General features: G+C 39.1%; 1 protein-coding gene across 2 annotated transcripts in view; it reads right to left on the bottom strand.

The window, feature by feature from the left end:
• Positions 1 to 14,033, bottom strand: part of nos1 (nitric oxide synthase 1 (neuronal)) — a 52,346-nt gene that overhangs the window by 17,962 nt on the left and 20,351 nt on the right. For both annotated transcript variants that reach the window (XM_088008668.1, XM_014989807.2), the window contains exons 5-18: positions 12,626 to 12,771; positions 10,816 to 10,978; positions 9,674 to 9,765; positions 8,065 to 8,206; positions 7,843 to 7,982; positions 6,736 to 6,910; positions 4,588 to 4,689; positions 3,262 to 3,456; positions 3,063 to 3,148; positions 2,433 to 2,577; positions 1,487 to 1,591; positions 1,354 to 1,412; positions 1,158 to 1,274; positions 409 to 462 (exon numbers count right to left, since the gene is read on the bottom strand). In XM_088008668.1, coding sequence (XP_087864794.1) covers positions 409 to 462; positions 1,158 to 1,274; positions 1,354 to 1,412; positions 1,487 to 1,591; positions 2,433 to 2,577; positions 3,063 to 3,148; positions 3,262 to 3,456; positions 4,588 to 4,689; positions 6,736 to 6,910; positions 7,843 to 7,982; positions 8,065 to 8,206; positions 9,674 to 9,765; positions 10,816 to 10,978; positions 12,626 to 12,771 — 1,721 coding nt within the window. The remainder of the gene's footprint in view (positions 1 to 408; positions 463 to 1,157; positions 1,275 to 1,353; positions 1,413 to 1,486; positions 1,592 to 2,432; positions 2,578 to 3,062; positions 3,149 to 3,261; positions 3,457 to 4,587; positions 4,690 to 6,735; positions 6,911 to 7,842; positions 7,983 to 8,064; positions 8,207 to 9,673; positions 9,766 to 10,815; positions 10,979 to 12,625; positions 12,772 to 14,033) is intronic.

Here is a 14,033-nt window from a genome sequence, read left to right as displayed (position 1 = left end):
CCCCATGTCATTCTGATAAATTACATACCAATGTAAAGTAGTATAAGTAGTGTAGTGTGTGTGCACACATAAAATGTATTCAAGATCATATGAGCTTTGTTTTATTAATTTTTTCTATTTTGTTTGAGGCCAGTCATCCAGCAAAGCTCAGATGAGGAATGAATGGGACACAGCAGAACAGCCAGAGACCTCACCATCTTCAGCACTGGAGAAGGAAAACACACCACCAGAACCTTCACCTGTGGTTACTGCCAAGTCTAAGAAGACCCCATACAAGCCACCAATGCCAACATGTGTGTGTGTGTGTTCTAAGCCTCCTTGAAGACATTAAGGAGACTCAGAAGGTTCACAGTCGTATGCTGTAGTCGCTCCTGAAACAAGGTGAAGGACCAGTAGCTGAGGTTTTACCTGAATTTCTTTTTCCCCCCTCTGTTGGTTGTCTGGGCCTGATTTGGGGGAAATCTGCATGGTGTCATGTCAGATGTTAAAAGTCGTTTCTGGTTCTCAGCAGTTTCAAACAGAAATAAATAGTCAAATTTAAGTTTATTTGATCTCAGATTGATACGTGACCTCATCTTCATCCCATGTTATAAAAAGTGAATAACATGAAGAATTTGGACATTTTCATGGTAAAAAGAAATGTGGTTCCCATTACTTTACAAATGTATATATTTTCAACTATTTCACGTGTTCCACACATGATGCATGCGTGAAATGTGTATACCAAGTGAAAACATGTCAGAGTGACTGTGGCTCTGTGTGTAGAGACGTTGCCTTGGGATCAGAAGGTTGTTGGTTCAATTCCAACTTACGGATCTACGTATCGGCGTATAAGTGTGTGTGCAGTTGTCAGTGCAAATGGGTGAATGTGATTCTAGTGTGAAGTGCTTTGAGTAGAGCGCTATACAAGTTCAGTACACATGTGGATCCCATAATTTATGTGGAAATATGTGTATCCAACATACATGTTTCTATGCGAATCACAGGTTTTTCACCATGAAATGTTCCAAAATCACATGTTTACATGTGATTCACATGTGAACGTTTGTGTACGTTACGGTACATGGGTTTCACATGTGACTTTCTCATTAATTTCATGGTATTTTTTTGATAAAGCTTTTAGTTATAATGACAAAATTAATTCTTAATAAATTTACCTGACATTAGCAAGAGGTCCTGTGCTCTCAAAATTGATCCTGGCCTCTGGTTCGTCACTGGAGGACTTTCGAGTGTCTGAGTAAGAAGACACGCTGTTGAATCGAACCTTGTAGCTCCTGTGGATAGGGTAAGAGAGAGACGTGAGGAGGAATTTTACTTAAAAAATGGGGGTCAAGAGGGCACAGCTGTACTCACTTTCTGTCCTCTGTGTTGGAAGTTGGGTGGCGCATTTCCATTAAGGCAGCTCCGAATTTCTGCACCAACAAGTGAAAGACTGTTATTGTGCTGTGATAATTTAAAAAGGCTTTTTGAGGAACTTTATATTTACCTCTCCATTTTCAGGTGGATCCCCATTGCCAAATGTGCTGGTTACAGCTAAAACCAGCGTCTCATGCTCCAAGTCCACCACATCGTATTCATCCATGGACATGACCTGCAGGCGAAAGATCTCTCCTCAGAACACATCGGTAGATCTCAGCTACCAATATGTTCCAGTTTTCATCTCACTCCCCTCTGCACACTCCACTCAACAGATGCCTTGAGCTTGTAAATTAGGGCCGAACACACAGCCGCTGGCAAAGAAGTAGGTTGTAATGACCACTCTGTCTTCACCTCTAACGAGATGATAATATGCTGCTGCCACACACATTGAGTGGCCATGATGCACACAACTCAGCAGGGGTGCGTGTCTGCCATGGGCCACGCACAGATTTCTTACACACACATGCAAAGCTGCACAAGCAAAAGGCGTGAAGAGGAAATAGGCTTTAGCCCTGCAACAACAAAAGTTTGCCTCAGGCGTTCACATCTGCCCTCCATTTGTGCACACCCACTCTCTGTGACGCACAATTGCATGCATGACTGTCTTCTTGTGTAATTGATCACACTGCGAAAACAGGAGAATTTAGATGCACCCTAGAGGAAATGCACCAAGTACATGATAGAGAGCGGCATCTTTTCCTCCTTAACAGATTTGCACAGCCAAAGGTGTTTCAGGATGTTGTCTTAAACTACTGTCTGTTCAATGCTTCAGTGAGTAAAATTGGTCCAGAACTCTGGCACTTCACTGCATGACAAAAAGGTAACATAAAAAGACTCTCAGTTTTTCTCTGTAGGTCTCAGTTTGCATTTAATTGGCTTCATCAGGCAGGGGGCAGAGAAAAGAGAGGAATTGTTTGAATTTGTACTTTTCCAATTAGATTTCGCTGAAATCGATCAAAACATCTTGCTCAACTTTTTTTGGAAACACTGATGCAAGGTAGGCGCAAGAGTACCTTGGCATCAAAGGCGTGCTTGAAGATTTCACAGAGAGTTTTGGCGTAGTCTTGTGATTTTCCTGTTTCAGTAGCAAACAGTATGGTGGCTTTAACCCTCTTGGCCATGGCTTGCCCCATTAGCTTTGCAGAAAATTTCACAGCCCTGTGGAGGGAATAAGAGAGAGACGACATGAATGAGATGCAGAGAAAATAAAAAGAGCAAGCATCTGAACCATCCAAGGTAAGCTAATTCGGGGCACAGTGTGGAGTCACTGTGTCTCCTGCCACGATCACAAAGCAATTGTTATTGAGCTGCTGTTCCAGGTAGCTATACGGATGGGTGGCAATTCTGATTACCTAGCTTGTACTTTCCTTGAGGCAATTATATTAATAGCAGATCATACATGCACACAAGCGCATGCACAGACAAGAAAACTGACAGAACTCTGATTACTCCCAGAGGGGTTGATTGGATGAATTTCACTGCTGAGTACATTAGCCTCCCTTTCATGGGTTTTGCTTTTATCAGTAGGGTAATTACTTACACACAATCTATTATCTTTGGCATTTGGGGCTGTAATGTATACTTCGCTCTTTGAGTGAGCCAATAAAGGAATTCACTAATTTAATATGAGCAAGCATATTTACTTGGCAAGCTTCTTAAATCCGATGGCCCTTTTCTTTGTGGGTGTCCCGTTGACTCCTTTCCACACATGAGTGTTCCAAGGATCAGGCTTTTGCACACAGGAAAAAACACACAATAAGACACTTTCCAACAAAAAATGTTTCACACCTAAGGCAGCCACGTTTGGTCTGCAGGAGTTATTTTTAATTGCATCCCTCTCACCTGGTACTCAAAGGAAGGTGTGAGACGGTAGTTGAGCATTTCTTGGTGAAAGACTGGCGTAATGCTTCCTGACATTGGAGGCACAATCCACACCCAGTCTCCAGGGCAGCCTCCTCTCACCCGATACTCGTTCTCCATGTGCTTCATGAAGGACTCTGTGGCTGAGTGATGGTCCACTATGGTCACTTTGCAAGTCTGGAGTATAAAGCAAGAAAATGGGAGGAAAGGCAATATTTTAAAATTAAGGAATGGAAAATGAAAAAGCATAAGGAACAAAGTGACAATAAACTTCCAAACCCTTAAAAAAAAAAAAAATCTATGCAATAAGTGTGTTGTTTTATTCCCTAAATGTACTAGTTTTTAGGTAGTCTGTATTTGGATTTTTGACATGTAGACCTAAGCAAATACATATTTCATAATAACACAACTTTACAAACCAATGTTATAATAAATTTTCCAACAAAACAGATAACTTTCTGTAAAATAAAACCAGTCAGATCACTGCATGACTTGCTGATGAGCGAGATATCACTGTGGGAGGCAAATGTCATCCCATTAAAAGGTATAGTACACAAAACGTCTGAAAAAGCATAATAGAATAAAATGCGGCCCAACAGAGCAAATTCAAATGAGCTGGTCTGAGAAAACCCAAAGCTCTAAACATGGGTAATAGGCATCTTGAGTCATTAGCTTTTATTCTTCCCAAAATGCCCTAATAAAGTCTAGCCAAGAGGAACAAGTTGTGGAAGGTTGTTAAAACTGGAAATTAGGTTAATCCTCCAGTGATAAAGAATACTGACACGCAAAAAAATAAATAGTGGATCAGTTTTTATGAGGACAAAGACTGAAAATCCATGTAATACTTTTATCACTTGACAAATATGCACAACTTTGTGTTGTTCTATCATACAAAATCCCCCTTATAAAGCCTTGACAAAAGTACAAATTTAAATGTGGATAAATTGTCATTTTATAACCCCTCTAAAGCTCGGTTATAACAGAAGTTAACTTAATGACTCAGACAGGTCAAGAGACATTTTATTTTATTTGTGACTCTGAAAAGTCAGTCTTTAGGCTAAATACCCCATATTATTATATGTCATGTAAATGTCAACGTTTTATTAAGCTTTGTTCACGATGTGTAGTTCAACACTAAGCATATAACTCAGAAGGGCGCTCGTGGAGATGAGATCACTTTTGTAAACAAGCAACTTGCTGTGAATCCAATATGACAAAAGGCTCTCTTTTCCCAAGAGGAAAGCGCACACACCTTCAAATCCCTTGAAATCTATATTTAGAACAACTTTAAGCAAAGGATGCAATCACCTGAAAGCTGTAGAGAACAGCAATATTAATCTCCACAAGTGCCTGGTCTTTCCAAAGGGAAGATGTCTTCCTGGTGTCTAAGCCCATCTTGTTGGCAACCTCCTACAAAACATAAGATAAATGAGATGATATTAATGTGAAAACCAATTGTATGCAATGTGCTGTTTTTGTTTGATAAAAAGGTTTGATTATATGGGTTCCCCAAAAGCTTGGATTTTTCAATCAAATGTGAAGTGTACATGCACCCCATCAGATCTGGTCCAGCAATGGCCTAAGGATTTGGTGCATATCACAGACACACAGAACACCTGGCAAAAATCTATAAAAATCTAAGTCAAGATGAAAATGCAGTTTACAAGAAACCAAAAAAAAAAAAAAAAAAGAAAGAAAATTATAAGCTACCGTTTACAGAAGTAATTTTAAGCCATAATCTATATGAAAGTACCTTCACATCACTTTGTAACATTTTTTATTTTACTTTCATTTTGTTTACATTTACATGTTTCAGAATAGTTCAGTTAAAATTGCACTTCAAATATGCTGCTGCAAAATCTGTTTCATATTTGCTGTTTTTCTTGGGTGTCATACTTTTATAGAGAGTTCATTCTATAATTCATCACTTCCAGATGCCCAAACTAATTTTCTTACTACCTTGTGTGATTGGTGCTGTGAGCCGTTTTAGCCAGTTATACATAATCAAACATGACCATTTCTCTTATATGTCTAAAAAAGAAATTTTATGTGGTTTTAAAGTTAATGTACTACTACAAGAGTAAGCCATACTGCCACATTGACTCTTTCCTAAGTATCCATTCGGATATCATTCTGTTGCATACAGTTTCTGCCCAGGTTCACCTGTCAAACAGCCTCACAATTGATTCTCTACAGAAGAGCTCATCAACAGAGTGCTTGACAGTTCATTTGACAGTTTGTAGTGATTTGTTGAGTTTGGTTTTCACCAAACATGTCACTGTGAGTTATCAAATATCTCAACTTTGGTCTTGTCTCTCCAAATAGCATGGTTCCAGAGTTCCTGTTGTTCTTTCAGTAACAGCTATCCCAAGCCATGAACCTTTACTCTTCACAGAGATGAATGGCTTTCCTGATAAACTCATTCGCTGCTCTGCTGATTGTATTGTTGTGAACTTTAACATCAGCAGGATGTAGAATCTAAGAAATCTCTTTCAGATGTTGGCAATTACCCCCACAAATCCAAAAGCTGACCTCAGAGGGAATTTGTAGGAATACCGGTGAAAATTGAAAAATGTTTGGAATGTCTTCTAAATGAAAATAACCCCAATTCACACGCCCAACAGTGGGATTTCAAAATGACCAGATAACCTTTCAGTTTGCTTCTCCAAGGTCACTTATCTTATATTTACACATTTATTTGATTCAGCCCAGCAAACTGCTAGCATGCTATTCCTATGAGTGGTTTATTACTCTAGATGTGTGCTTACTTTTAGACATCGTGTCCATATTCTGCTTATGTCTTTGTCATGTTTTGTATTTTGTAAAAATACAAGAACAAGAAGTTATATTTTAATAATGCAAGACTGTATTGACTTAATTTTAAGAACTTGTAGTTGGTCAAAAGATTATTTATTTAGGGCATGCAAGGTCTTTGAGTTAAAACTATGGTTTCATATTTGGCAAATTACTTAGTGCTGAATAAAGCAGAAAAACCCAAAAGGCAGCAAGAAGCCATCAGCCTTCTCCACAACTTAAGCAGTTGAGTAACAAGACAAATCCAAAGCTGGCACCCATGTGCCTTGAAGTGCTCCTCAAAATTGGATTGCTCTGATTTGGGATGAAATCTTTGGAAACCTTCCTCTTTACATGTCTGAGTATTGCTACATGACATACGACACACAAAAAAACAACAGTCTGTTCAGCATTTTCCATCTGCGATATCACCTTTTTTCTTTAACTGAAGGCCATAAAGGATTCTTTAGAATCTAGATAACACACAAACACTTAAATTTCTTGCAAATCAGATTTCTTTCCATTTTGCATAGTTACATTGTTTTTGGCTCATTTGATGACACAACACATGCTTGTCTTGACACAAGGCTGCAGTCAATCTGTGCCTTCAATTCTTTCCTGCTTCTAATGTCACATGACTATGTTTCCTGGCGTGAAAGATACCTCCAGAATGTTGTAGCGTGAGCTGTCACAGAAGTCCCTCACGCCAATCTCTGTGCCCATGTACCATCCACTGAAGGGGCATCCAGTGAATTCAAGACCGCCAATCTCTAGCAGCATGTTTGCAACTGCTGGGAGGCCGTACCACTTCAGTCCCAGGTCCTTGAACCACTCAAACCTGGGGAAATGAAGGAGACAACTGTGACGTAGTTAAAGGGTTATGTCAGATAATTTGCTTCATTATCCACTGCCAAGCTAGCAATATGCTTCATCACTAGGATCCTTAAGAGCCAGTGTAATTGCCACTGAGACACATAAAAAACTAGTGTGTCCAAAAACCAACATTACCAAAATGAAACCCATTGTTAAGGCCTTTGTAATCCTGGCCAAAGGAAGTGCCGCCTTTTGAAACCTTTAGGGGGATTGATAGCATTGCTTTCAGTCTATTATTTGCAGCACTGGGTTTAATCTTGTGTAATGATGAGACACTATGCGTGGCCGAAGCTTGTGCCAAGCTGCTGCCAGAGCTAAGGGCCAGCTGATGCATGTGTATGGAGAAAAGAAAGCCAAATCTGTAAGCGTCTGGCAGGGTGATCTGTGTGTCAAGGGATTCTGAAACACTCTGTAGTGTTTAACAATGCTGTTATAGCTTGGAGTGCATCTGTAAGTGTGTAGTTGTGAAAGATAGTGTGGCAGTAAAACCTGATTTTTTTTTTTTTGTATAATTACAATGCTACCATGCAAGTGGAGCTTAATGATTAAGATACCGAGGGTTTTACGGCTTTTGAGATTTGGCTTCGGATATTCTGTTGCAGGAAAAGTAAACAAAACGAATAACAAATAAGAAGCTTGAAGTTTCCACTAACAAGTCCCGTGGCTGCCACCAAAAAAGCAAACAAGAGCTAGTTGTGCTTTCAGGGAATAATCAGCACAGTTGGAATGCAAAGATAACCAATCAGCTTCCTTGGCATGAAAGGAGCCCATTGTTTGAGAAGTGTAGTTAAAAAGATGTGCAAGTGGGTGGATGTCCCTCAGTACAGCCTCCTCTGTTGTCGTTTTGTTACATTCTTTATGTTTTATGCATGCCAAAGAGAAAAAAGCAGAACTCACTTTGGATGTATGATAGGAACCTCCAGAATTAGGTCTTCAGGGATCTCAAAAAGCTCAGGGTCATTTCCATTGGCCTGTAGCAGAAGTGGAAGGACGTCAAATCGACCCTTTGGTGCTTTCCATCCAAGCTGCATGCAGATCTAAGGATGAAAGTACAAAATGTTAGCCAAAGAAAAGCCAAAGAGACGGACAATTCTGCAGCTGCATCTTACTGATCTGTACCTCTGTGAACTCAACATTAGCAGGGTCTCCCAGAATACCTCCATCAGGTTGTTTGTAACCTGCGTAGCGAATCAACTGACTGTTCCACACTCTGAAATCATGTTTGCCATCGGTTCTCTGTGGAAATATGGTGATTGCTGACCTGCAGAAGAGGAATAAGGAATACACTCTATGTTGTAATGCAATTAAGTAAAGGCAAAAAAAGAAGGCTGCGTTACATTGACATCTCTGCATGTGTGTGGCTTCTGTACACACTGGTTTTGAAGTTAGAGGTGAGGCAGCAACACATCAGGTGATGTAAGTGCTGCATTAATCAACTGGACCACTACCTGATGGATGATACTGTCAAAGCCTGGCAACATGTTGCCCAATCTAGATCCCACTGTTTTAATGCTCTTTACGGGGTGAGGTTGTTAATGTTGGTAAGCTGGTTGTCAGTAACTGAAGAGGGTGTGATGGATTTACTGAACAGCTTGTCTGAATCTGGGCCAGATGTGCTGCAAGTCTGCATCCAGTGGAAACAAGGTCATGGTAAGAAATCATAGGCAAACGTCTCTCTTTGGAGCAACACATGTTGTGATCAATCATTTGAAGTAATGCACTAATCAACTAGCCAATGATCAAAACCACCAATACGTCTCTTCATTGGCACTGATTGGGAAGAAAAAAGACAAAATGTGAATAATAATTTCCTTCCCTGATCAGGAAATGCATCAAATCTTAAACAGGATGGTCTTTGATGCACTTTTTGTTTAGTTCAGCAAAGATCAGAAAAAGTGTCTCACTCCTTTAATGTGATGCTATAAAGCTTCTAGTAGATTAGCGGCATGCTTTTCATCATAATAAAATGTTCTACTTCTCAATTTAATTATAGAACAAAGCTGCAGATAATTGGTACTCCAGATTTTATTACACTGAAAAAAAGAATAACAAATTTAAAAAGGATTACAGATTATAGATTATTACAGGTATGACTGCTAACTGATGACTAAGATGATGGTATGACAGTGCCTTATGAGGTCCTCCATTGTAATGTTCAACATTTTTTTTTTCCCTTAATGATTTATAAAGAACTACATTGAAATTTAATCATTGTTTATTGATCGACGTTAAAGCAGACGCGCCAGAATTTCAGTCTCATTTGTGTGGCGCCTCTTTTTGACATGTGCATCCGAGCCAGCTCTCAGAGGGCCAGGAGACTTGTAGTAATGAGTCAGGATGCATCCATCTTACGAGAAGTAAATGTGAGATGTCACATATGATTAGGACTTGGCAGAACGTGTGTGAGGGCGGCGCAGGGGTCTGACAAATGACTGCTTGTTAGCGAGGTCTGCCGCCTTACCAGGCGGGCAATGATTGGTGCTGAAGTGCTGACGGATAAATAGACAGGCAGCAGATAGTGTCATATACGACGTTAAGAGACAGAGCGCACATTGACAGATGGGACAGAGGGTCAAGTCGGGGTAGTTGGAGACAGAAAGGGGTGATGAGCTACATGGAGCGACAGATGGATCAGATGCAACGAGGGGAACCGGGGCAGAGCTGTAACAGTAAGAAAACTGAAAAGAAATAATGGTGTAAATAGTATTAACTTGGTGTGTGGTTTTACCGAAGGTTGCCTTTGTTGGTGGCATACTTGATATGGTTACAGATGTAGTTATACATTCCATGGGCTGTTGTGCAGTCTCTGGCATCAAAAACCTAAAGAAGCAAACATGAAACAGGAAATTAAAGTTATGTTCTTGCAACGTTCAGCAGTTAAGAGCTTTACTAAAACCAGCAGACTCTCGTCTAGTTCCTCAGAACCAACCCAGTGCACCGTATGACTGGAAAAAGCCAACAGTATCACATGATTCACAAAAACATGGCTCCTGAACCCGATGGCCTCCTCTCCAGTTCTACACCTGAAGATCCTGTCCACAAACAGGATTTGAAACAAGAATTTCAAGTTTGTGTCAGGAAAGCAGAGACAGCTGCTGCTTTGGGTGTATAATTACAAAATAACCCTTAAAGAATCACTGGGAGCAATGCTGCTGAAGCACTCTCCAGAAATATGGAAAACACTTATAAGTCATTTTTACAATACATGTGGAACAGACAAACAAACTCCCATAAATTGCTCAAAAACTCTGGGACAGTGAAGATTTGGTGGACTGGTCCAAGGACAGCACGAAAGCTGTAATCCAAGGTTTGATAATCCGTCCCCACACTGTCCAGAGCCTTCAGCATGACAATAAACAAATCTTCCCAGGTCATCTTCATCGCAGGTCAACAAGAGAAAAACGGATTTCTGCCTTTTCAGGATCAGCCTCGGCTTCAAGCATGTTTATATACGTGAACACGCTCAAGGCTGAGCAGAGCCAAAATGTGAACTTCTCAGTTTAATAGTCAAGGTTCCCACTCTTACTTATGGCCATGACATATGTATTATGAATGACCAAAAAAAAGAAAAGAAATAAAAATAGATCCCAGATAAGTGATGCTGAAGTTCAACCTTGATGAAGTGAAGGCTTTTGTCATCCAGAGATTATAATGGGGTTCTTGGTTAAGATAATGCAATGATGAATAGAAACTACTAAACAAAAAACATATCCCACAGTTTACCATGTTCATTTCAACAATTTCCAAATGTATAGGTTTTTATGCAAATGCCCTCCTCCCCCCAAAATTGTCAACTTATTTGAAACAACTGCCAAAGAGCTAAAACTTTTTACTAGCAAGATGCTGAATCGTTGACATATTGGGTACAACCTGTAGTTTGGACCACTGAATCCGTCCCACACATCGGGCAGCATTCCTCCAGGCGTGCTTGGCTCCATAAATCAGTTCGGTGTCTTTTAGTTGATAAGTCCCTGAAGCTTCAATCTCTTTTGTCACCTCCTCCCATCTGTCCACATGAGCCTTGGAGCCAAACCTGAGAGCCAAGACAGGTTCAGGGACACAATATAACAACTGACAACACAGAATACTAAATTGTGAGGACATGTGGCATTGTCAAACCAGTATCAAATGATAAGTTGTTAAGAAGCAGTCACAGAACATGCTGACACATTGAGAATATGGGCTCCCACATGGGTGTTGTGTTTATATGCACTTAATCTAAAACAGAAGCAAAGCAACATCTAAATGGGGAAAATGTTTCAGAAATCATCAGGGACCAGGGTGATAAAGAATCTCAAAACAAGCTTCTCGTTTTGATCGTGAAAATAATTTAAATGACTAAAAGAGGCTCCACTGAAAGACTAAAACTGGATTCTTCTCCAGTGGACCACCAATGGCCCATCTATAGTCATCGTAAACAATACCCCTTAGGTAAAGGATGGTTGCCTTATCTTCATGGTTTCACATGCTAACATTGTATAAACATGAATCAAAATGCCTGTTGATGTCGAATTTACTGATTTGGAAATGATAAATTGACCATGATGCCTAAAAGTGGAACAAACTATGTAAAATAAAACCAAAAGATCAATAGACAATACATAAAAACAAGAATAAAGAACTCTGAGTGATCTATTCTAAACTTATGCAAGCAAAAACAAAAACAAAAAAACAGGTCTTTGGCAGGGTTTTAGATTTGATATTTTGTGTAGCATCTGTTAATTAACCTGATTTGGAATATCCATCCCAAAAACAAATTTTATGACTACAGTACTAGAAAATAAAAAAAGGATGTTGTGATAATACTTATAAATAGTGAAATTCAGATTCAGTAGGCACAGAGTTTATTTTTGTAAATATGCACGTGATCTATTCCAGTCTCATGATCATGCTTGTCTGTTTGACAACTGTCAAGTCAGCAGTCTTCTGCAGGATTGTGTAAGGTTGTCTGCCTAAATTCATTATTTGTACAATGGAATCTTTCCCTTCCTTATCAATTACATAAACAAACAAGTCTGCTGGTGATGCACACTGCTTGAGTGTTCAAACACTGGAATCCAAAATGGATTCTGAGCTTAATTTCTGAATCCATTTTGGATGTGAAACATCTTAAAGGTTACAGACGCATTGTTTGTTTGACAAGCTAAAGTATTTGATTGCTCTTTTTGCTAGTCGTCTTTTTCAAATTCAGTTGGAAAACTCATTTGAAATGTCAGATTTGTTCAGTGACGTTATTCACACTGGATGTCTCTTGTAGCCTAGATTTCTTCCATTAACAAATCCTGTGGAGTTTGTAGTGAAGTGCATTTTCCAAAGCTACTGCAGTTTCTCTAATTTATCAAGAACGCTTCTCATTCCATTTAAGAAGAGACAGCTGAAACCAAACCAACATAGATATAAATACAAATATCTCCTTTAATGTTCTAAAAATCTTCTACAAGGCAAAATGTAGAGTTGACAATGGGTCTTCTAATTTAGATTAATTCTTTGACTTACTGGAAACCCAAGTGTATTGCGTTGTGTAGTGATCTCAGTGTGCAGAGCTGACAGACTTGTCACTTTATTATGATTAATTAGATGACAGTTTAACTGACCAAAAATTCAAAATCAAGTCACACAGGTTTAGAGGCAATTTTTCTTTTTTTTTTTTATTTTAAACGGTATTATGAGCTGAACTTGCCTTTTGATGGAGGTGTAGTATTGGTCAATAAAGTCAGCGGCCAGGGGAAGAAGTTCCTCTTTGGTTCTGACCTCATCTGGTTTGCGAACACCCTGACTTGGCACCATCACAGAACCATTGCAGACGTTTTCACTGCAGATTGGCATCTGCAAATAAGCAAGCAAGTTAATGCTGTACAAAAGAAAATTTAAACATTAAATCATCAGAACATTCGATTTTTGTTGCCTTAAAGAAAAAAAATAAAAATCAGCCTCCAGATTTTACACTCAATGGGAAAGACATCCAGAGTTGTGTTGCTTCAACTCAAAACATGTTAAAACCTTTAGTTTATAGCCTTTAACATAGTGCAGACAGTTATATTGTGTTTCGGGATAACCACAACCTCAAGTGTTTGAGGGTGTGGAGACAAATATATACATATTTTCAGAAGAAAGTAAAGTTTGCATTTCATTTGAAAATCAAGATCCAACATTCTGGAGAAAAAGAGTGGTAGTGAATCTTAGGTTTTCATAAAGATACAAAAGTAGAAAACTTGTTTTGAGTTCAGTTTTCATCTGGTTCCTTAAGTTTAATAACCAAGACACTCATGAGCCATTTTTGAAACAGTTAGGTGTGAAATCAACCTCAGTTATTTTTTTCTGCTTTCATACAATCAACACAATGAGTCCCTTCCTCAGGTTCAAGCCCCTTCAAAAACTTCAAGAATTAAATTTAAGTAGGGATAATAAGTGAAGCTGATTTAACTCTTTAAGAATTCCAGACACTGCAAATGTTACATTTCCCATTGTTATATAAATGGATGGCATGTGTATCAATGAATGAGTAAGTCAGTGAGTCATTTGGTGTCGTTCCAACATGAGGTGTCGTTAAATGGGGACTTGAAGAATAGAAGAAACCAGAAAAATACAAGAAAAAGACAAACACATAAATAACAGATGGCTACAATGAAAAAAAAGCCATCCCCCCCCGTGTGGTCATCATGTTATTAAAGATTTAGTCAACAATCACCTTGATTTTTTTGGACACAGAACCGAGAGCAGCATAAGTGGAGGGTGTTAGCAAAGAGAAAATTTGACTAGGACCCTAGTGTGCCCAAAATTGGCTCATTAAACTCAACCACCCACTTACACTTTGCCAACACTGTAAGGATGTGTTCAAAAAGAAAAAAAAAATATAAAGAGAAAAAAAAATAATCCATGAGCAAACTGAGGAAAGAAAAAAACAACAATGGAAGACAAATGGATTTCAAGTCGGAATAAGCAGTAAAAAAAACAACAAAACAGGAAGCTGGGGAGAGGTGACCGACAAGCAAGAGCAAGACAGATGAAACAAAGAGGTGACTGAGTAAAAAGGGGAAAATGGATGAGCAGAGAGTTAAAAATAAAACAAAGGGATAACTCATGCTCCA

The sequence above is a fragment of the Poecilia mexicana genome, unplaced genomic scaffold (assembly GCF_051168715.1).
Source record: "Poecilia mexicana isolate PSO_F unplaced genomic scaffold, ASM5116871v1 scaffold_9, whole genome shotgun sequence".
In the NCBI taxonomy this organism is placed as follows: Eukaryota; Metazoa; Chordata; class Actinopteri; order Cyprinodontiformes; family Poeciliidae; genus Poecilia; species Poecilia mexicana.
Note: the sequence above shows the minus strand (reverse complement) of the source record. Positions and strands in the feature narration are given on the sequence as shown.